At 42.8% G+C, this 19,320-nt stretch overlaps 1 protein-coding gene across 8 annotated transcripts in view; it reads left to right on the top strand.

The window, feature by feature from the left end:
* The window catches only part of CHST9 (carbohydrate sulfotransferase 9), a 186,473-nt gene that overhangs the window by 90,984 nt on the left and 76,169 nt on the right, over nucleotides 1–19,320 (top strand). For 6 of the 8 annotated variants that reach the window (XM_032467471.1, XM_032467473.1, XM_032467470.1 and 3 more), the window contains one exon: nucleotides 7,407–7,448. In XM_032467471.1, the coding sequence (XP_032323362.1) occupies nucleotides 7,407–7,448 (42 nt within the window). Of the gene's footprint in view, nucleotides 1–7,400; nucleotides 7,449–10,070; nucleotides 10,186–19,320 lie in introns of those variants that run through there. The other 2 variants (XM_032467474.1, XM_032467476.1) reach the window with 2 other exon arrangements.

Genomic DNA, 19,320 nt, shown 5'->3' with positions numbered 1-19,320 from the left:
CAGAATCCGACCACTCTGAGCAGCGAGAGATGAGGTCATCAAGGTTAGATCTTGAAGAAGGAGTGGGTCCTTTTCAGACAGCAGAGAGAGAGTTGGGTGTTTCAGGCTTGGGAATAGAAATGAATGTGGCCTCTTCGGGGGACTTTCAGAATTTGTTTAGGAAAGTTCTGAGTTGCACGGGTAAACAGTGGTCATATTTAATGAGAGTTAAATGGGATCTTATAACGGAGAGAAGCAAATAGAGGTTTTGAGGAGGAGATGAGCACGGGCAGAGCAGTTTTTGATTAGATGCTTGATTTGGTATATCAACATTAGGTCAGAGTCTGAAATCAGGGCATCAGTTTGGGGACCACTGCAGTCGTCTAGACTTTGATGTGCTAAGGATTTTGGCAGGATTGATGGGGGGTTAACAAAAAAAGAAGAATGAGTATGAGACACAGAAAGAAAAGATCCAAAGGTGACTGTCTGGAAACAGGTGTGGAGAAGAGATGGGGGGGAATGTCAAAGTCACAAGCCTACCCGGCAGAAGTCTGTAATAGACGCACATGTGCAAGTTCAGGGGGACAGGTGGTTTGGGGGAAAGGATTGCGAGTTTCGTTCAAGTCTAGTCCACTTGATCCAACAATAGGACACCCACGTGGAAGCTAGAACTTGGAGAAGCAGAGTTGAAGCTCAGGAGAGGTCAGAGCTAGCGTGTGTATGTACTTGGGACTGAACCAAGTACAGGTGAGCTTGAGAGATGGGAGAGAGGGTGAAGTTCCTGCAGAGATGGTCTGGCAAGAGTGAGGCAGGATAACGCGCCAGCAAGTAACTGCTCTGAGCATCAGAGGTGGTGGCGTGTGTGACAGCACTTATGGTGGTGGGGTGATGAAATACAACATAAATAGGAAAAGCTTGGTAGCTGCCTCATTTCCCAGAATCTCAACGCCGAAATGGACATTAATACATTTTGTAGAAGAGGGAATTAGGGCGCAGCAGAGCTGGGTTCATTGGCTTCCCCTGAGCCAGCTGCAGAGTCAGACCTGCCCCTTTTCAGTGCGGTTCTCGCTTTCCAGGCTGCCGGTTGGGCTCATCCCGTCTCTCAGGGCCTGGCTGCACATGGTTCAGTTTGCCCTCTGTTCCACACAAAGCACGCGGTAAAGTGCCGGGTCCCCCTGCCAGGGCGCGTGCCCTCGGCCAAGGGCAGAGCGCAGAAGCTAGAGCGAGGCTCCGAGGGAAGGAGCGCTCAGATACTCGCTGATATTCGATCTCTACCCATGCACGCCCTACCTTTGCATGCATATTAATTAAATACTTATTCCACTGTTTAAAATATTGCTTCCAAAAAGCTATTGGAGTGACATACTGTTTTATGTGAAGGAGGCTCTAAATCTCAACCACATTTGTGGCTCAATGATTGCAATAATTATTTTTTAAACCACATCAGTTCAAATCGAAACAGCTGTTTTTTGAACATGTATAAAAGTGATGTCCCGTGTCTGAAGAGTTTGCACAACTTAGCACCATTTTATTGGCAGGATGGCCATTTAAAGGTCTTTAACCTTTTTATGAATTCCTTATGAAGTCATAGAAATCTTAATACCTTTCTAATTTTCTTCTTGAAGGAAACAGTTTGGAAAAGGCCAAGGACAGAAACATCGGAAACCTTTAACATAAACTGAAAGCATTGATACATAACGGAAAAACGTAATCCATTCCCGGCATTTTTAAAGCAGCTATCATAAAATCATCCCTTCTAGGAGGTGTTAAAAAACAAAATTCAGCCGAGTAAATTTGAAGATCTAATTGGCTTTTTTAAGTGATTCGCAGATCGGGCGGCATGACGTCTAGCAAGCAGAGAGGGGTTCTGAGGAGGTTGCCCAAGAGGAAGGCTTTTATAGGCAGAAAGCAGAAGGCATGAGGCCCGGGCAGATGACCTCACCTTCCTGTGGTGGATGAAAAGGGTCTTTGTGGCAGGTTACCTCACTGGTACTGACCAGAAAGTTCCTAACCCACCGGTTACGACTGCATTCTTGGGGGAGATGGGAACTGCCATTAGGTTCGGTATTAAGTTTCTCTTTGGTGACATGGGCTTAGCACAGGTGACCCCATTTTGGACCTGTTGTTTTGTTTTTAACAGAGGCTAGGGAGTTCTTCAAAACTGGTGCTTACATAGTCTTACTCCAAGGAGGACTTGATGGAAATAGAAGCTGTAAAACCCAAGGATTAGAAGGAAGTAGGGGGTGAGATTCAAATGACTTCACTCTGAATGCCGTTTGCCGTCACAGATTCCCACTAAGCTTGCTCCCACACCTGGCTTCCCACGGGACCGCTGGGGCAACGGGTCTCCGGGGTCGTTGATTGTTTGCTGAAGGGCAGGGACGCCCTTTCAGGGTTTCTTCCATTTCAGAGTTGCAAAAACCGGTTCTGAAAATAGTTGGCCGAACTTATCTGCTAAAAGCCCTTTTGTTTTGAACCAGAGAGGCCCAAGGTCAAGAAATATTTGGGTTAACGCGAGGTTAGCTTCAATCACAGGGTTCTTCTTCGGCAGAGTCCCAAGACTGTTTCATCGCTCTCAGGCCTCCTCCCGCTTCTGTTGCTGTGTCCTCTTGCGGACCGCCCTTGAGCTGTCTTGAACCCCCTTCCTGGGCAGCCGCAGCCCACCCAAGCCTCCACAGTTACCTCTGTCCCGAGGCTCCTGGGATGGGAGGGTGGGGGTGGGGACACTGACGTGCTAGACCGAAAGGCTGATTTCTGGAGCCAAATCCTAGCTCCAGCTCTAGTTTGTAATCCTGGACAAGGAACCTAAACTCACTCTCTTTTTTCCTTCTGCTTCTTTTTTTTTTTTTTTATTTTTTTTTTATTTTTTAATTTTAGCCTACACAGTTAAAGTATCAAATACAACAAAAGTTCTTTTAACTGGCCTTCTCTTAAATGATGTCCCTGATTCAGCAACTCTGCCCCTTCCCGAGATGTACCCTGCTGACGGACGCTTCCAGCCAGCTCACCTCCAGGCCCCCACCTGCCATGCCCTGAGCCCACCTGTAGCGTCTGCCCCCACCTGTGGGGATGCGTGTGGCCCGACTCAGTTGTGTGTGTTCCCACACCTGCACTGCCTGCTGTATTTGTGCCTAGAATTACTCAATTCAATTATAAATTGTATAAAACCGGTGACATAGGGATGCCTAAAAGAACTGCTACTTCTATGAAGATGGTTTGGAGAGACTCGAAGTTGAGTTACTGAAAATAAAATGCTACAGAATCAGGTGTGAAAATACATTGGTAAAATGGTAGGGAAAACCTCAAACAAATCTCAGAGGCTTCCTGCTGTGTGTCATGGAGTTCTCAGTGCACTTTAATGGAACTGAATCTAGGAAATATAGATGATGATGATGGTGGTGGGTGGGGCTTATGTTAACAAGTGAAGAACTGGAAACATGTAGTTACATTCCATTAGCAGAAATCCAGGTCAGATTCCCGTGGGATTGTTCTGGTCGTAGATTAGACAGAGGTCACGTCAAGTGCTCAGCACCAGGTCTGATATTTAATAAGGATTCAGTACCTGTTAGCTGTTACTGTGGTTATTATTGATTTAATAAGTGTATATCCAAGCGATTTTAGAGGAAAAGAGAAAAGAGGGTAAGATTAGACCAAACCAATATTACAAAATAAAATATGGGGATGAACTTGAATCCAGCCAAATATTTTACAGCAAAGAACCTAAACCTCACTATGACGTTCTTTTTTTGCATCAATATATCTCTATGTAAAATTAAGAGGGTATTGATCCTCATGTTTATGAAAGGTTTACTGGAGAAAAAAATTCATGAAATGTAACCCTATTTCAGTTTTAACAGCAAACTACCACGTGGTCTCAGGGAACTGTCCAGCCTTTTCCTGTCTTGTATTCTCGTCAAGTAAGGGTGATGGTAACCAACTTAATTAATTTATCAAGTGGCCAGAAGAATTACTTTCAGGAAAGTACATTCTGGTCACATCTGTGTTCCCTCACTTGAGTGCGAGCCCTGCTTGGCTCAGTGTGCTATTCGTGCTGCACGGATCTCCCAAACCCTCGGAAAAAAGGATTGGTGAGATGCTACATTTTAAAAAATTGATTTCCCATTAAAGCTCTGAGCCTATTCATTCAGTATGGTGATACGCCAAGTTTCAACAGGTGATACGTGCTTTACCACTGAAAACAAAAATGGCCCAGAGTAAAGGCATGTGATGAAGAGGAAAGATCTTGTTGCATTAGATTGTCTGTGCCACTCAATTAAGCCTTTAATACCATATCAATCTCCTAAGTGTAATATAAGGACACGTACACTGGATGTGAGATTTGAACTCTTACTAATTTTCAGGGCTCTGGACAAACCCAGTTAACTTCTGTTATGTGAAGCAAGCCTGCCTTCTGACATTTAAAGCCGTTTTCACAGCTGACCACGGGAGAATGTTCATGGTTACTTAATGTATGGTCATGTAGCGAGGAAGTCAGCCTATATTGATTATACGGACTGAGAGCCACATCCTAGGTGGTCATTACGTTAAAAAGTATGTAGGAATAGCCATGAGTCAGAAGACAGAGTCAGACCCTTTAAAGGGCTATGCATACTTTAACTGTTGTTGGGAGGTGAGAGGGGAGGCTTTTTTTAGGAGACAAGTCATAAATTCAAAAATAAATGGTATTTGCTTTCCTGTCTTTTTGTCAGATCCTTAAAATTAACATTAATTAATGTTAACCTTTGAAAAGAAATATTATAGTTTAACTCAATACATATTTATACACAGCACTAAACTAGGTTTTGGGAAATTATAAAGAGAAGACTAAGTCATGTCTGTGTGTGTGTGTGTGTGTGTGTGTGAGATGGAGGCACTGGGGATTGAACCCATGGCCTCGTGCATGCTAAGCGTGCGCTCTACCACTGAGCTGTCCCCTCCTCCCCATCCCTGTGTTCAGCAAGTTTACTATATGCTGTAGGACACTTGCATGCATCTAATGATATACTTTAGTCTGCAATGAGTGGAAAGCCAAACCAGACCATCAGAGTGTATCCAGTCCAGGAGTATAATCTCATTATTATGCCCCAATGTCAGGTTTCCTGAGACCCTGGAGAAATTAGCAAATGGTGGTTTCCTGGGGCTGGGAAGAGGGTGATGGGGAGTTGCTGTTCAGCGGGTATAGACTTTCAGCCCTGCAGGATGAAGGAGTCCTAGCCATCTGCTGCGCTACATCGTGCTTGCAGTAAACAATACCCTACTGTCCATTTTAAAATTTGTTAAGAAGATAGATCTTATGTGTTTTTTACTACAATAAATTTTTAAAAAAGAAAAGAAATTAGCAGGTGACCTTGCACAGTCTTTACACAGCTGAGCCCTGGCAGGGGATAGGGAAATAGCTTCCGTGTCCACATTTTTTAATGGAAATGACTTGGTAAACCTGAGAGCTGAGGGGCTATACCTGATGAGAGCAGCTTCTCATGCAATCATAAGCGACTTAGCAGAATTTCATCAGAGATAAAGAAGCAGCCGCATTTGACTTTTTGAATAGCCGTTTGTTTTTCCATGTCAGTTTAATTTCCTTCCACGGTTATGTGGCAGGTTATGTAAACAATGAGACGTCCTGGATAAAATCAGTTTTGTGTGGAGGAAGATTTGGGGATCTGGTCTAAACAGTATTGTTGTCACCAAGTCACAAAAGTGTGACCTTAATCATGCTATTGTTACATGGGTGAACAAGTAAATGCAGACTTGCAGTTGCATCAAAGTGAGTCAGTGCAGTGGATGACATATCAGGTTCCAACCCGTGGGGATCGATTGTACTGTAGGACCTGTAACTTATTGATGAGCTCTACTAATGACCTGATAAGTGCCTTCATTCAAAATGCAGAAATTACTAAATCAAGTGGAGCTGCTGATCCCTTATCCCAGGAAACTCATGACAATGCAGCTCAAAATGCTCTTGGATATACTCCTTCAGTCATTCTAAGGATGGAATAGGATTTAATTGACAAAAGTATAAACTGGAATATTTTAGCGCCAATGAAATTTGGTGAAAGATTAATTTAAAAGGCAAGGGCCAATAGGATCCTTTGTCTCAATTAGGTTTAGAAAAGCAGTATTATAAATGAGTCACCCTGAGAGCAGGTTACTTAAATGGAGAAGAATAGCAGGACAGAGAATTCATCCTACCATTGCTTAAGCCTCACCATTCTGAAGTACTTGTTCAAATTTTTCTCAGCAAACTTTGAAAGGGGTATTTTGAGGGGGAGGTTATAGCTCAGTGGTAGAGCACATACTTAATTAACATGCACGAGGTCCTGGGTTGAATCCCCAGTACCTCCATTAAATAAATAAACCTAATTACCCTCCCCCCAAAAAACTAATTAAAGCATATTTTGAAAAAGACAATGCAGAGAGCAAAACATTACATATACATAGATAAGATATATATTAATGTATAGTTTCACGTGTAATATATAATATGTATTACATAAAATATGTGGTATTATGTACAGTATATAATATGCATTCTATATGGTATATTTGTAATATGTTTTTGAAGGAAGAATTGTAACAGTGTAATCTAGAAAGCAGAAGTCTAAACAGCCATATACTTACCCTCTTGTGATTCCCTAGACTTGTTCTCAGAGTAAGTTGAGGCTCACCTCTCCCCAGAGATGACTAAAGCAGAAGAAATACACTGTTACATTTAGCAACTTCATCTGGCAGAGAAGGGTCCTTCTAGATTATTAAGATGAAAAATCTTTGGCTCAAGGAAAACCCCAAGATCCCTTGGTTCGAGCTCTTCCCTCCAAATCTGCGTTAGTTCTGGCTGATTTAAATACGCACGGGAGGGCTTCCCTCAAAGAGCTTTGGTTCTTTTATCCTAGATTTCATTTCATTTGCTCTTCTAAGTTTTACCAACCGAGGTCTCCAATGGTGGGTCACCAGCTGTGCCACATCAGGGAGGCACGTGGCACACCTGCCCCGAGCATCCTTTGTACCTAAAGAGGTCTAGCCCAAGTTCTCAGGTGTTTTACGCAGAAACTGTGATTGTATGTCAACACCTTGGCATGTTGTGGAGCAGGATGCAGAGAAGCCAGGGAGCTTTTCTTCCTTGCGGTGGATGTTTTCTAGCTCCATTTCTCAGACACAGAAGGTACAGGCACAAAGCTCACTCTTTTCTGTGGCAAAGTTTGAAGGTAATGCCAGGTTGCCTCGTAAGCCACACCAAGCCTGTCACCTCTTGAGCAGCCCAGAAACACAGGAATGACATACTCTGTTTCATAATCCTCTCCCTCCTCGTGATTTTCTTGGCTAGAAATAACATATCAGAGACTGATATTTGAAGCGTGTTTAATGTAGAAAGGTTCTTAAATGTCCTTGGATGTGATGGTAATATATGAATTCCCTCTTTTCTTTTCTAGGATGGGGACCTACACACTACTTGCGGCCTCTACCCAGAATCAGTGAGTAAACTCTCCATAATGTTTGGGTCTCAGGTAGTTAGACAGAAGGAGAACAGACGCTACCATGTCTGAAACCCCCATAGCATTGCTTTTGAACGCCTGTTCTTTCAATGACAGCCATCCCCGGAAGGCGCAGCCCCGGTGGCGTTGTTGGGGCGTATGACGTCTTGGAAGGCTGGGAGAGAATCAAGCAGACCGTGACCCTTGCCCTCCAGGAATTTACAAAGGAAACCAAAGACTCTGAAGATAGATCTCAGTTAGCTCTAGCTTAATGAATAATTAATGTTCATCTTATTTGAAAAAGTTCACATTTTTCCTGTTTTTTTATTTGAAAAAGTATTTACCACTTCCCGTTGGATTCTCTTCATTATTCTCCAGAAGTGTCTTCCTCTAAGAATGTAGTAAAACCTCATTCAGATATTGCAAATACACCATGTTTGACAATTTGACCCAGACTAAGATGAAATGTACCTTTGAATTATCTCCAAGGAATGGATTTGATAAGAGAAATAAAGGCAGTACCTGTAACTTATTTAAAAAGAATAATTGTCCTCATGGCTTTCTCATAGACAGTGGTCTTCAGGCAAAAAAGATTCAGCTATTAAATAAGGATCCATGCCATTAAGTAGGTGTCTCCTTAGACAGACTTTATTGGCAGATCATAGTATTGAAACTAATAAAACTGCGTGGCTTTCAATAAATCTGACTTCCATAATTCAGGCTAATATCCCCCCAGTCCCTCCCACTTCCCCAAACTCATTATTCCAATCTAATGAAATGTACTGTTGTGTTACATGTGAACTTAAATATTTGTTACTAGAAGAGAATCAATTCTGATTATCTTATATTTTTAATTTACAAATATAAACTGTCATTTTTTTGGATGCTTCTCTGTAACACTGATCACCTGGATGACAGTAGTGTATTTATTTTTACAAGAAAAATGATGTATCATTCCCTTTCCTTTTCCATGGTTTTATATCACAGGTAATTTTTTTTTAATTTAAAACTCAAAATTTTCACAAAGCAGGCAAGACAAATTCCCAGGATGACAGTGAAGATTTTTAAGGTGAGGAAAAAAATGACCCTAAAATCAGATCATGGCCTCATTGGGGCATGTTGGAAAATCAGAGCAGTAACTGAATCACCGTTCATTCATTCATTCAACAAACACTTAGTCAAGGTCCATGCTTGTGTAAACGTGTGTAAACTGTCTTATTGTCCTTGTTATGCTGAAAGCCCATAAGTTGAAATAGAGATGGAGACAAGTTTCTCATGTGATGAGTGATGTGTCATTCTTATAAGCAAAGTGCTTTGGGGACACAGAGAATATACCGTTAAATTCTGACTGGGAGAGTTGGGGAAATATTCATAGCTGGTGTAACATTTTTTAAGCTCATTCTTAAAAAAAAAAAATAGAATTTCTACAAGGAGAGGAAGGAGAACATTCCAAATCATTATGAGCCAAAGTATGGAGACAGGGACTCCATGGGCTGCTTAAGAAACGCAGAGCAGACATGGTACTTGCAGAGAGCTGAGGAGGTGTGGGGGACGGTGTATGATCTATAAAAAGGTGTGTTACTGAGGAAATACGCCTTTACTTGGTGGTTGGAAACAGCCATCGGAGCTCACAGAAACATCTGAGGGCCATCTGCAGAGAACTGAAATGGGAAGAAATGGGAAGAGATAAGACTATGTAAGGACAAGTGAGAGGACTTTTAGGAACACAGAATAGAATCAGCTTATCCATGCTGGAGGAGAAAAGGGCTAGTCAGTAAATAAACAATGAGTGACAATAAGGAGCAATAAATTTGAAGGTGGCTATAAAGAAATTTGAGGGAGTTTGTGTCTATGAGCTTCAGTTTTCTTCCCACTGTCCTGTTGGATAATGGGGTGTAGACTCGGAGGACACAGGCTTGAACCCCAGCTCAGGTGCCTGTGAGTGATGTCAACATGGGCAGATCCCATAACCTACGTGCATTTCGGTGTTATCTTAACCTCTGAGCTCTTGTCTATAATGTGAGGAGAACAGTACGTCGCTTATAGGGGTCACTGAGATTATAAAGATGAGTTACGTACCACGTACTCAGCTAAAGGTCCTCTAGAGATGAAAGGTGCTAGATGATTATTATCTGTGAATCAGAGCTTATCCCCAGGGAGAGAGAGTGAAAAATCGCAATGAGGAATGAAAACCAGAAGGGGACATGTAAGAATGTTTTTAAGCAGAATTGAGGGCCCCTTCTCAAAACATGACTCTGCGGTGCAGTCATACAGCTCCGGAGCAGCCGACATGGATGATCTGATGGACTGGAGTTGGGGAAGGTCAAAGCAGGCTCGATGCCACTGAGGGAACGTTGAAAATGTTGATCAGTGCAGATCCCAGAAACTTGGAGGCCTGATTCCCTAAGACTGTACTCCGGGGGGTGTATAGCTCAATGATAGAGCACATGCTTAGCGTGCACGAGGTCCTGGGTTCAATCCCCAGTACTGCCCTTAAAATAAATAAATAAATAAACTGAATTCTCTCTCCCAAAAAACAAACAGGAAAACTAAAACAAACAAACAAAGATCTATCCTCCAGCCTCAACACTGGGTTGGCAGAATATTGTGTTTCCTCTTCAGGCTCAGCTGCCTGTGACCTTCAGGCTCTTGTCATTTTCAAGTAAGAAGGTTGAGTTGCCAAAGTCCCCAGGGTTGTACACTCTCCTGTCAGCTGAGCTCCAGACACCAGCTGTGGGTAAGACACCAGCCAGTCCCTTGCCTGCTCCTCCCACCCTCTCTCTCCGCCCTGCGCTCGCAGTCCCCGCCCACCCCCAGCCTCTCCCTCCGCTTGATGTTTAGTTCTTCCCTAGCACGCAAGGCAGTGAGAAAGGTTTCTACCTCCTCTGGAATAGAAAACTGGAATTCGAACCAAGCAAAAAGGAGCCTGGCTGCAGGCACCAGTTTCAGACAGAACTCCAGGCAGTACAGAATTCACTGGATGCGACAGGCAGGACCACGCTTCCCCTCCTGCCCCTGGAAGCGGGTTCTCCCCCCAGCCGCTAAGATAATATCCAGTGTCCTCTTCAAATGCTTAGCGAGCCCTGGGGACCCCAGGCGAGAGCTGCCAAGATCTATCTTGATAGTTACTAAACTTCCCTCAGAGGGAGATTTGAATTGCTAGAGAGCGTCCTTCATTTGCCAAATGGCAGTCATAAAGAAAATATAGGCTATATCTGGCCCATCACTGACTCCTGTTTTAATTAATAGAAGACACATTTGTCTTTGGGGAACTGAGTTCATTCATTCAGTCAGTAATTATTCATTAAGGATCTCCTAAATTCAAGGTGCTAGCTGCTGTCTAAGATCTTTGAAGATAATGAATATAAGTGTCTTCCATGAATAAGATGTGAAACATCAGGGAAACCCTGTCAAATTCAGACAAATCTAGATCTCTGTGAAAAATACAACTGTAAAGACTCATTAGGGGGTGGGACACCCCAGAGCTCACTCTTCTTTCTCCTCAGACTTGGTTCCCAAAGCCCAGCCTCCTGTGGAGACCAACAGGGATCACGCAGGATTCACCTCTAAGCACCTTGCTCCCTGTTCATTGCTTTCGGTCAGCTGTGGTCACCTGCCCACATATAGACCATTCCAGGACACACAGCGTCCTCACTCCCCACGCGTGGTCCCTCCGTACGAGGCAGGAGCCGTGCTGAAGCACAACCTTCCCCAGGGTGGGAAGTCTTTGCCTTCCCCAGGGTAGGAAGCGCCACACAACGCTTCTCCTGAATCAGTTTCAGGCTGGGGACTCAGCCTTCAGGCCACAAATGCACATCAGCCCTTTTCTGAATGTGCTTTAGTCCCCTGGTGCCGTGCCAGCCAGACCAGAGTGACTTCTAACAACTGCCACTCATTCCTGCCTGGTTTGTGCGTGGTCTTCACTCCAGATCCCTTAGAGCGAGCAACTCACCTCTCGGTACAAGCACACACAACAAGCCACCAGTTATAAAATAAATAGGGAACAGAGAATACGGTCAATAATATTACAATAACTTTAGATGGTGCACAACCTATAAAAATACTGTGCTGCTGTACTGTGCTGCTGTGCTGTGCAACTGAAAGCAATACTGCGAGTCAGTTATACGTCAGCTAAAAATCAAATTAAATTTTTAAACACACACACAGACATCTTTATCTTTTTCATCTCTTTAGCTCTAACTACATCTTCCTTCTGTTTCCTCTTTCAATCAGCACGTCTCCCATCTCTGGGTTCTTCGTCTAGTCCCCCCTTTCCACCTCATCTCCACCTTTCATACACCTTGCAGATTTTAGTCACCCTTGGGAGACAGTATTTTGGTTTATTTCCCACTTAGTTGGAAGAACACAAGACTCACGTCCATCCAGTGGCAAACTCGGAATTAGGACTCTGTGGCCAGCAGCACTGTATTCCTGAATCTTTCTCATTGTTCTCTAAAAATTCTTTGCTGCGTAGTGAAATGGTGGTCAGTGTGGGACAACCCCGTGAATCCTTGCCGGCAAGAATACAGTCCAGACTGTAACATCACAGACGTGGGGACCTCAAGAAGATGTTCAAGGCGGAGTCTAAAACTTGACTCTCCTTACTTTGGATCCCATACTTCCTCCATTTATAGAAACTGAGGGGGAAAAGTGCTTTCTCTCTATTTGATGAGTGGAAGTAATTCCAAATCATTTCTCAGGGATATTGAACTGAAAAGCATTCCTTGGATTTTCATGAGGAAAATCTTCGGGCAGGGTCTGTGTCCCAGCCGAAGGGTACACACGTTCATGGCTGATAACTGTTCTACATGGTGAGAGCTTGCTCTCTCCCCCCGGGGTGGAGGGCTGCCTTTGTGAAGGAGCTGCAGCTGGAAAGAGTTGCCCCTGACCACCCCTGCTCAGCCCACACACCTTGCTCAGCTTCTAAAAAGCTTTTCTTCTGGAGGCGTGTTCTCCTACACGGTTCCAGAAGGGACTCTTGTTTCTGTGCACCCAGCATCCTTGCACTCACTGAGCCCCAAGGGAGGAGGGAGGGCGCACCCCAGCTTTGTGAGCACTGCAGAATGCAGAGATGTGGGTTTCCTGTAAGTGGGGATTCCAGCCCCCCTGCCGGGCGTGGCTCAGGGCACTTTCTAAGGCACACAATGCTGGTTCCTCTGTGCTCAGCTTCTCCGGGGAATGAGGAGGATGGAGAAGGTACTGTGGTGTTAGAATCAAGGTCAGGGTTATTACGGAGGTTAGAGTGCAAAGCGGGCAGTTACCCATATTGTAAGTGTCTCTACCAGGAGCCCCGCACTCACGCACGCCTAGGGACGTGCTTCCTCTTGTCAGCCAGAACATTCATTTCTGTACATCCAGGATTACCCAACCTGGCAGTAAGGGATAGAAAGAGACTTTTCTACAGCCTTCTTGAGCTTATGGGAGAATTAAGCCTTACAAATCTTGTAAGAATTGGTGAAGTGATGATACCTATTAAAAATGCAGCATAAACCTTCAGATTTGGGATCTGTCTCAACGGAAAAGCCCTTACTCTTCAAGATTTTTAAAAATTACCCTCTGCCAGTCTTACCTACTCTCGAACAGGCTCCAGTGTTCTAACAGCTTGCAGATTCCGTGCAGAATGATGCTGTCATTCCCACATCCGTCAAAATAGTGGCACCGTTCAGGTCTTTTTCTTTCGTGGGAGAAGTGGGTGTATGTACATTATTATTCTTGTATGGGGAATAATTAACCGAGAAAAAGCGGCATCCCACAGTTAATGTAGCTGTTCTTTAAAATATTCTCCCGGTGCCTGCATTACATGAACATATCCTTTTAATAAACTGGTCTGTTTTTCCCTTTCTCACTGAGGTGCAAAGTAATCTAGAGGGTCAAGGTTTCCGATCTTTTTCTCTTGCATTCAAATGATCTGTCATTTCCATTCTGGCTACACCCAGAAGTCAGTTTTTGGTCTTGTTAAAGTGCCCTATGGAATAATTCACTGGTGACGAGTTTCGAATTCTTCTCAAAGTGTAACTACTCCCCTTGCTGGTGGACTGTGGCAATGACATTCACCTTTGAAAACGATCCTGATTTAGAGCAGGAGTTTTTGTTTGTTTCGGGAGGTGTTTCTTTGGTTTTTTTTTATCTTTATGTTTCTGAACTTTACTATAAATTGAGTCTAATGAATTACAATTAATCTAATGAAACTGGTTACATTAATGTAGTCATCATATATTGTAAACCAGGTGTGTTAAATTCAATAGAACAAGAATTTTTTTTTAATGTTTCTCATACCTAAAAAGTAGAGAAATATTCTGAATGATGTTTAGTGTTAAAGTTTTTTTTTAAAATGACAATCTCTTAATTTTTAAAATTAAGGTACAATTTATATGCGGTAAAACACACAGATCTTAAGTGTTCAATGCAATGAGTTTTGACAATTATATGCACTCTGTATAATAGCCACCCAAAATAAGACACTGAATCTCATACCCTAAATGTTTCCCTTATGGCCCTTTCCTGTCAATTCCAGTTGAAGACCCCTCCCCTCACTTCCCTCCCACCCCTTCATCTCCTCTCTACTGCCCAAGCAACAACTTGCCTATTTCTATCCCCATAGGTTAGTTCTATGAATGGAATCACATAACATATACTTTGTAGATGCTCCATTCACTTACTGTATAGTATTTTTGTGATTGGTGCATGTATTGGTAGTTGATTCTTTTTTATTGTTGAGTAATATTCCACTGTATGACTAAACTACAAGTTATTTATCCTGGTATTGACATGTGAGTTATTTTTAGTTTAGGACTCTTATGGATAAGACTGCTCTGAAATTCCTGTACAAGTCTGTGAATAACTGTGTTCATTCCCATTGGATAAAGAACAAGAAATGGAATTCACAGTTTAACCTTTAAGGTTAATCAGAAACTGTCCATTAGTTCACCAACGATGTTAAAATTTCCGGCTACTGCTTATCCTCATCAACAGTGGGTATGAAATGGTATCGCTCGTGGCTTTAAGGGGCATCTCTCTGATGGCCATGATCTTGATCTCCTTTTTATGTGCTGTTGTCCATTTGTGTATCTTCTTTGGTGAGATGTCTGTTCAAGTTTTTTCTCTCTTTTACCAATCACTTGTCTCTTGCTGATGGTAGGAGTTCTTCATAGGTTCTGGAAAGCCCTTTGTCAGATCCATGCACAGTAAATATTTTCCCAGTTTGTGGTTGGCCTATTCATTTTATTTAAAGTGCCTTTTGATGAGCCAATTTTTTAATTTGATAAAGAGTAATAAATTATTTTTCTCTTTTATGATTATTGCTTTTTAGTGGCCTATCTATAAAGAAAACTCTTTGTTTACCCTGAGGTGGTAAAGCTATTTTACTATTACTCAAAAAGTGAGGGAGGAACTTTTAAAATTGGAAATAATAATAATGGCAGTTTGCAGGCAGATAAAGAGGCATGTTTATAATGAGTGAAACATGGGGCTATCGCTGCACTTTTATAAATTCGTGACTATTTGTTCATTTTCAAGTGTCTCCTTGATTTATCCTCCTTTTTCTGAGAAATAGAAAGTAAGTCTGGGTGTTTTGAGAATTGTCAGGATCGAAGTACTAGGAAAGAAAGCTCCACATGAGGTTTGAATGTCCTGTGCATGATAATGACTTTAGATAATGATCTTTATAGTGCAAGTGATTTTATAGCGTCTTTTACTGTCCTTGAGCAATGACTTCGGGTCCAGGGAGCCAGGCCATGCTATTTCTATTCTTTATCCCCATCTCTGCAGCAGGAGGATGATAGCAAATTATCAGACTTTCCTACAAATATCATTTATTGCATATTGTGATTTAAATATACCAAATTTGTAGTATCTTAAAGGCATGCAATGTATTATGCAATATATACAAACTTAAGTATACCAAATTTGTAATCTCTTAAGTTTTACTAAGGTGATGCTTGAACATTACCTAGAGCTAAGGAAAGCTCTGACAATGTTTATCCCTTTGGTGAATATGTTTACTGACCCATACTACGTGCTGGGCACTGGATGTGCCGTGGTGAACAGACAGATCAGGTTCCCACCTCTAGGGGCTTACGGGCTAAATGAGGAGAGCTAGGCACATAAGCAAAGGTTTAGACTTCGCTAGTGCTGTGCGGGATGCGGCAGGCACTGCAGACGACAGTAACAGGGAAGACCGCTTGTCGGGAGACCTGTCTGAGCAAGTGACCTTCTTTCAGAGACTTGGGTCGAGAGGGACGCAGTCCTGTCACAGGCAGGGGCAGAGCAGCCTTGCAGGAGAGGCAGCACACGTGACGGCCTCAGGCAGGTAAGGGCTGGTGTGACGCAGGCGAGGGTGGGGCAGTGAGCGGAGGAGAGGGGCAGCAGCAAGGCGTGGAAGGGCCTCGCTGGCCATCGCCAAGAGTTATGTGGATGAAGACTGTCCTTCCTTATGAGCAAAGCCCACTCTCCTCACAAGATGAGCGTGGGGTGTTTGTAGCTAGACTGAGGGACAGTCACTAATACTACTTCTGTTTCAGAGTCCCAGGAGAGCAGCTTATATTTACAAGTCATGGCTGATGGCATGTGGCTGGGGATGATGGGGTCGCTCGCTGGTGTTCACTGGACAGAACTCTCAGGAGGAGCGGTCCATAGACCTGTAGAGCAGAGAGGGGGGTACCAACCAAGGGGATTTGGAATTAGAGCCACATAAGGGCCATGCGGTGCCTGTACGTGGACAGAGTGAAGAAGTAAGGAGCAGGCCGGGAGCTGGAAGATTAAGCTGAAGTAAAGTCTTGAAATACTGTCCAGAAGTCAGCATGAGACCATGTGAAGGAGACCAAATGTCATGTGCACCAACCAGTTATAGGTCGTTCTCGAACAGGCAGTGTGGACCGGATGGGAGAGAAACCGGAAGCAGGCAATTCCACTAAAAGGACTTGCAAAGAATTCGTGTAAATTATGCCGAGTGGTAAAGGAAAGGAAGACATGAAACCAAGAATTGTTGTGCAGAGAGCTCTGTCGATTGGTCGGGTAGGCTGCGCGGTGTAGGATCCCCACGTGACTCTCTCTGCAGTTTGAAGTTATTTCCTGACATTAGGAGGTACAGACAAAATACATTAGTATGTATCCTTCCCTGTCAAGTTTTCAAGAGAGGCAGAGGTGTGACTGGGAGCTACCATCGCGGCTCTGGGCAGGCAGATGAATGATCTGGGTACGGGGTCAAGGTCAACGTCCTCTCCCTGCCTCTGTGCCCCGCCACTGGCCGGACAGCATTACCCCTCCCTTTTCTCAGATGAACATTCCCCTCCCCTCTCCCAAGGGCGCACAGTGCCTCACAGATGTACACACAGCTCCTTCTCTAGTTGGGAAAATAAAAAGTATTGTTGGGAGACCTGTCTGAGCAGGTGATATCCAGTCTGGGTCCCTCTCCGCGCACGGAGGAGACTGGAACCCTTTGAAAGAAGGCTGTCAGAGTGACTAAGTATCGGGCAGATACGGAGGGCCGGCTGTACCAAGCCGTTTTATGTGACAGACTTGAGCATCCTCAGATTTGGGCATCTATGTGGGCCCTGGAACTAGTCACGCTCTGGGTAGCGATGGTGAGCTTGCAGGAGAGCCAGAATGTAATGATTACGAAAATGTTTTAGCAGGAAAGTCAAGGAATTTTAGTTGTTGTTGTTGTTGTTGTTGAGCTTTAGGGTCGAGTTGGATATCTGCAAATGGCAATAAATAAAACCTGGTTTTGGGGAGATGTTTAACTTCATAGACGGGAGACAAAAGACCTGATGGAGAGAGAAACAAATAAGGAATGAAGGACAGAGGCCTCGGTGCCGTGCACAGTGGGGACTGATAAAGAAATAAACCAAAAAATGGAAAAGAGAGAGACTAAAAGAATGGGAAAAGTTGGGGAAGCACACAGGAAGAGTGTTACAGAAATAAAGGCAGTGGTCTAGGATGTGTTGTTAATAGTGTTGACTGAGAAATCTAAGAGATTTAAAACAGGAAAAGATGCCCCCTGGTCTTTATCAAGTGTGTGCAGAAAATATTTTTCAACCAATATACTGTTCAATTTAATTTTTTTAGGAAGCGAACTGTATTTCTTACATAAACCCTCTAGTTCTTGATCCGCTGCTTTTGAAATCTAGAAGTAAATCTATAGATAAGCTCAGTTGTTCTGTAATAGATTAGTCTGAGGGCTCTTTTACAACACTAAATATATTTTTGTTGAATCGGTTGCAAAAACATTAGTTTTAACAGATCGGTGATTCTTTAAAAGGTTTTCCACTCATTGGATTAGATACTTTTTCATACCTCCTAAGGCCAAATTTGGCTGGTTGATATCACTGTGGAATTGGAACATGGGGAACACGGAACTAATTTCCTCATTTGACTTTTAAATTAGTTTTGTGTGTGTGTTAACTAAAATTGAAATGTTTCGATTATGAATAATGCCAAGATGAACTGGTACACTCCATTGACTTTAGTGAAGTGCGTGTGTTCTTGCAGACTTGTGAGTGATGGCGTGGCAACACCGTTCTTGAATCTTAGTATTTAATATTTGCCAGCACGTACACGTTTTATTTATGATACTGCTTACCACAATCATAGGTTCTTGCTTTTATGAACACTGTTGAACTTAAAATTTTTGTTTCATCAACTTTCTCAAAGGATTGACATTACCAAGGGTGTGCTTTTCTACACAAAAGCAAGAGTTGACAACCGATTTATTAAATTTAAATTAGCTAACATTTAACACATGGCTATTATTTGAAGGCACTGTGCCAGGAGATTAATTTTCAAGAAATAAACAAGTCATCTAGATAATTGAAACTTTAAAATGAAATTTTTAGTCTTCAGTGATCATGACAAAATGTGTATAGTAAGTTAAATATCAACACTTGCTGCTAATATATGCAAAAGAGAGGAGCACCCAGGAAAACTCTGAATAATGATGTTAATTGCATAGTACCTTGAGTAAGGGTCTTTGCTAATTTTTTTTTAAACCAAGGAGTCTTTTCTTGAGTTAAATCTTTAGTGGCTGTTAGAAGAGTGAAATAAGCTCAGATACTTACAAATGTATTTAAATTTCATGTCATATATGCAGGGCTTCAAGCTCAAGCTATTGTTTTCTTGTTCGATTATTTTGCTAATTTTTTCATGCCAAGCAAGATATCAAATTATAAAAGTATATTTAAGAACTGTTCATTCAGTGTTACAAGGGTAACACAGCTTAATAATTCGTGAATGTACTAGTGTTGTGTGTTACAGAGCTTTGAAATGAACAGTGGATTCAGCATGTGTAGCGTGCTCTGAAAATCAGCTACTGCACAGACCTGGCAAGTGTTATACGCTGCACAAATTCATGGAATGAGAAATTATGAACACCATTTTGCTTGTTGTTTTTAGACACGTCGCAAGTGTCATGGAAGTCCTTACTGTTGCACCACACAGTCCTTTATTTCATAAACCACAGAATCTAAGTGGCCTTGCCCAAGCTGGTACACTAAGTGAAAGAATTCGATTAGAAGGCAGCACTCCACTCTCCTGGCTTGGCCAAGGTGTATTACAGAGGCAGCGTCTATACCGCAGGGGTGGCCTAACACTGGAAAGTTTCTGTGGGCACGTGATCTGATTTACTGCCCAGTTTCATGGTCGTCTGCAATTCTTTGACGGGTAGCCACGAGCTACAGTTTTCAGCCCCATGTCCAAAACTGTTGGGGGTAAAATTTATTTATCATTGTGCCCTTTTGTTTTATTTTGGATTCTCGAATTAGAAAATAAATGTGTGCTGGACTAGAGTTCTAAGTCTATTATTACATCCTATCTGTGTGATTTGGGGAAACTTGCTTTGCCTTTCTGAGCTCCCCGCTTTTATTTTCATTTGTTTGTT

Source organism: Camelus ferus, chromosome 24 (genome assembly GCF_009834535.1).
Source record: "Camelus ferus isolate YT-003-E chromosome 24, BCGSAC_Cfer_1.0, whole genome shotgun sequence".
In the NCBI taxonomy this organism is placed as follows: domain Eukaryota; kingdom Metazoa; phylum Chordata; class Mammalia; order Artiodactyla; family Camelidae; genus Camelus; species Camelus ferus.
Note: the sequence above shows the minus strand (reverse complement) of the source record. Positions and strands in the feature narration are given on the sequence as shown.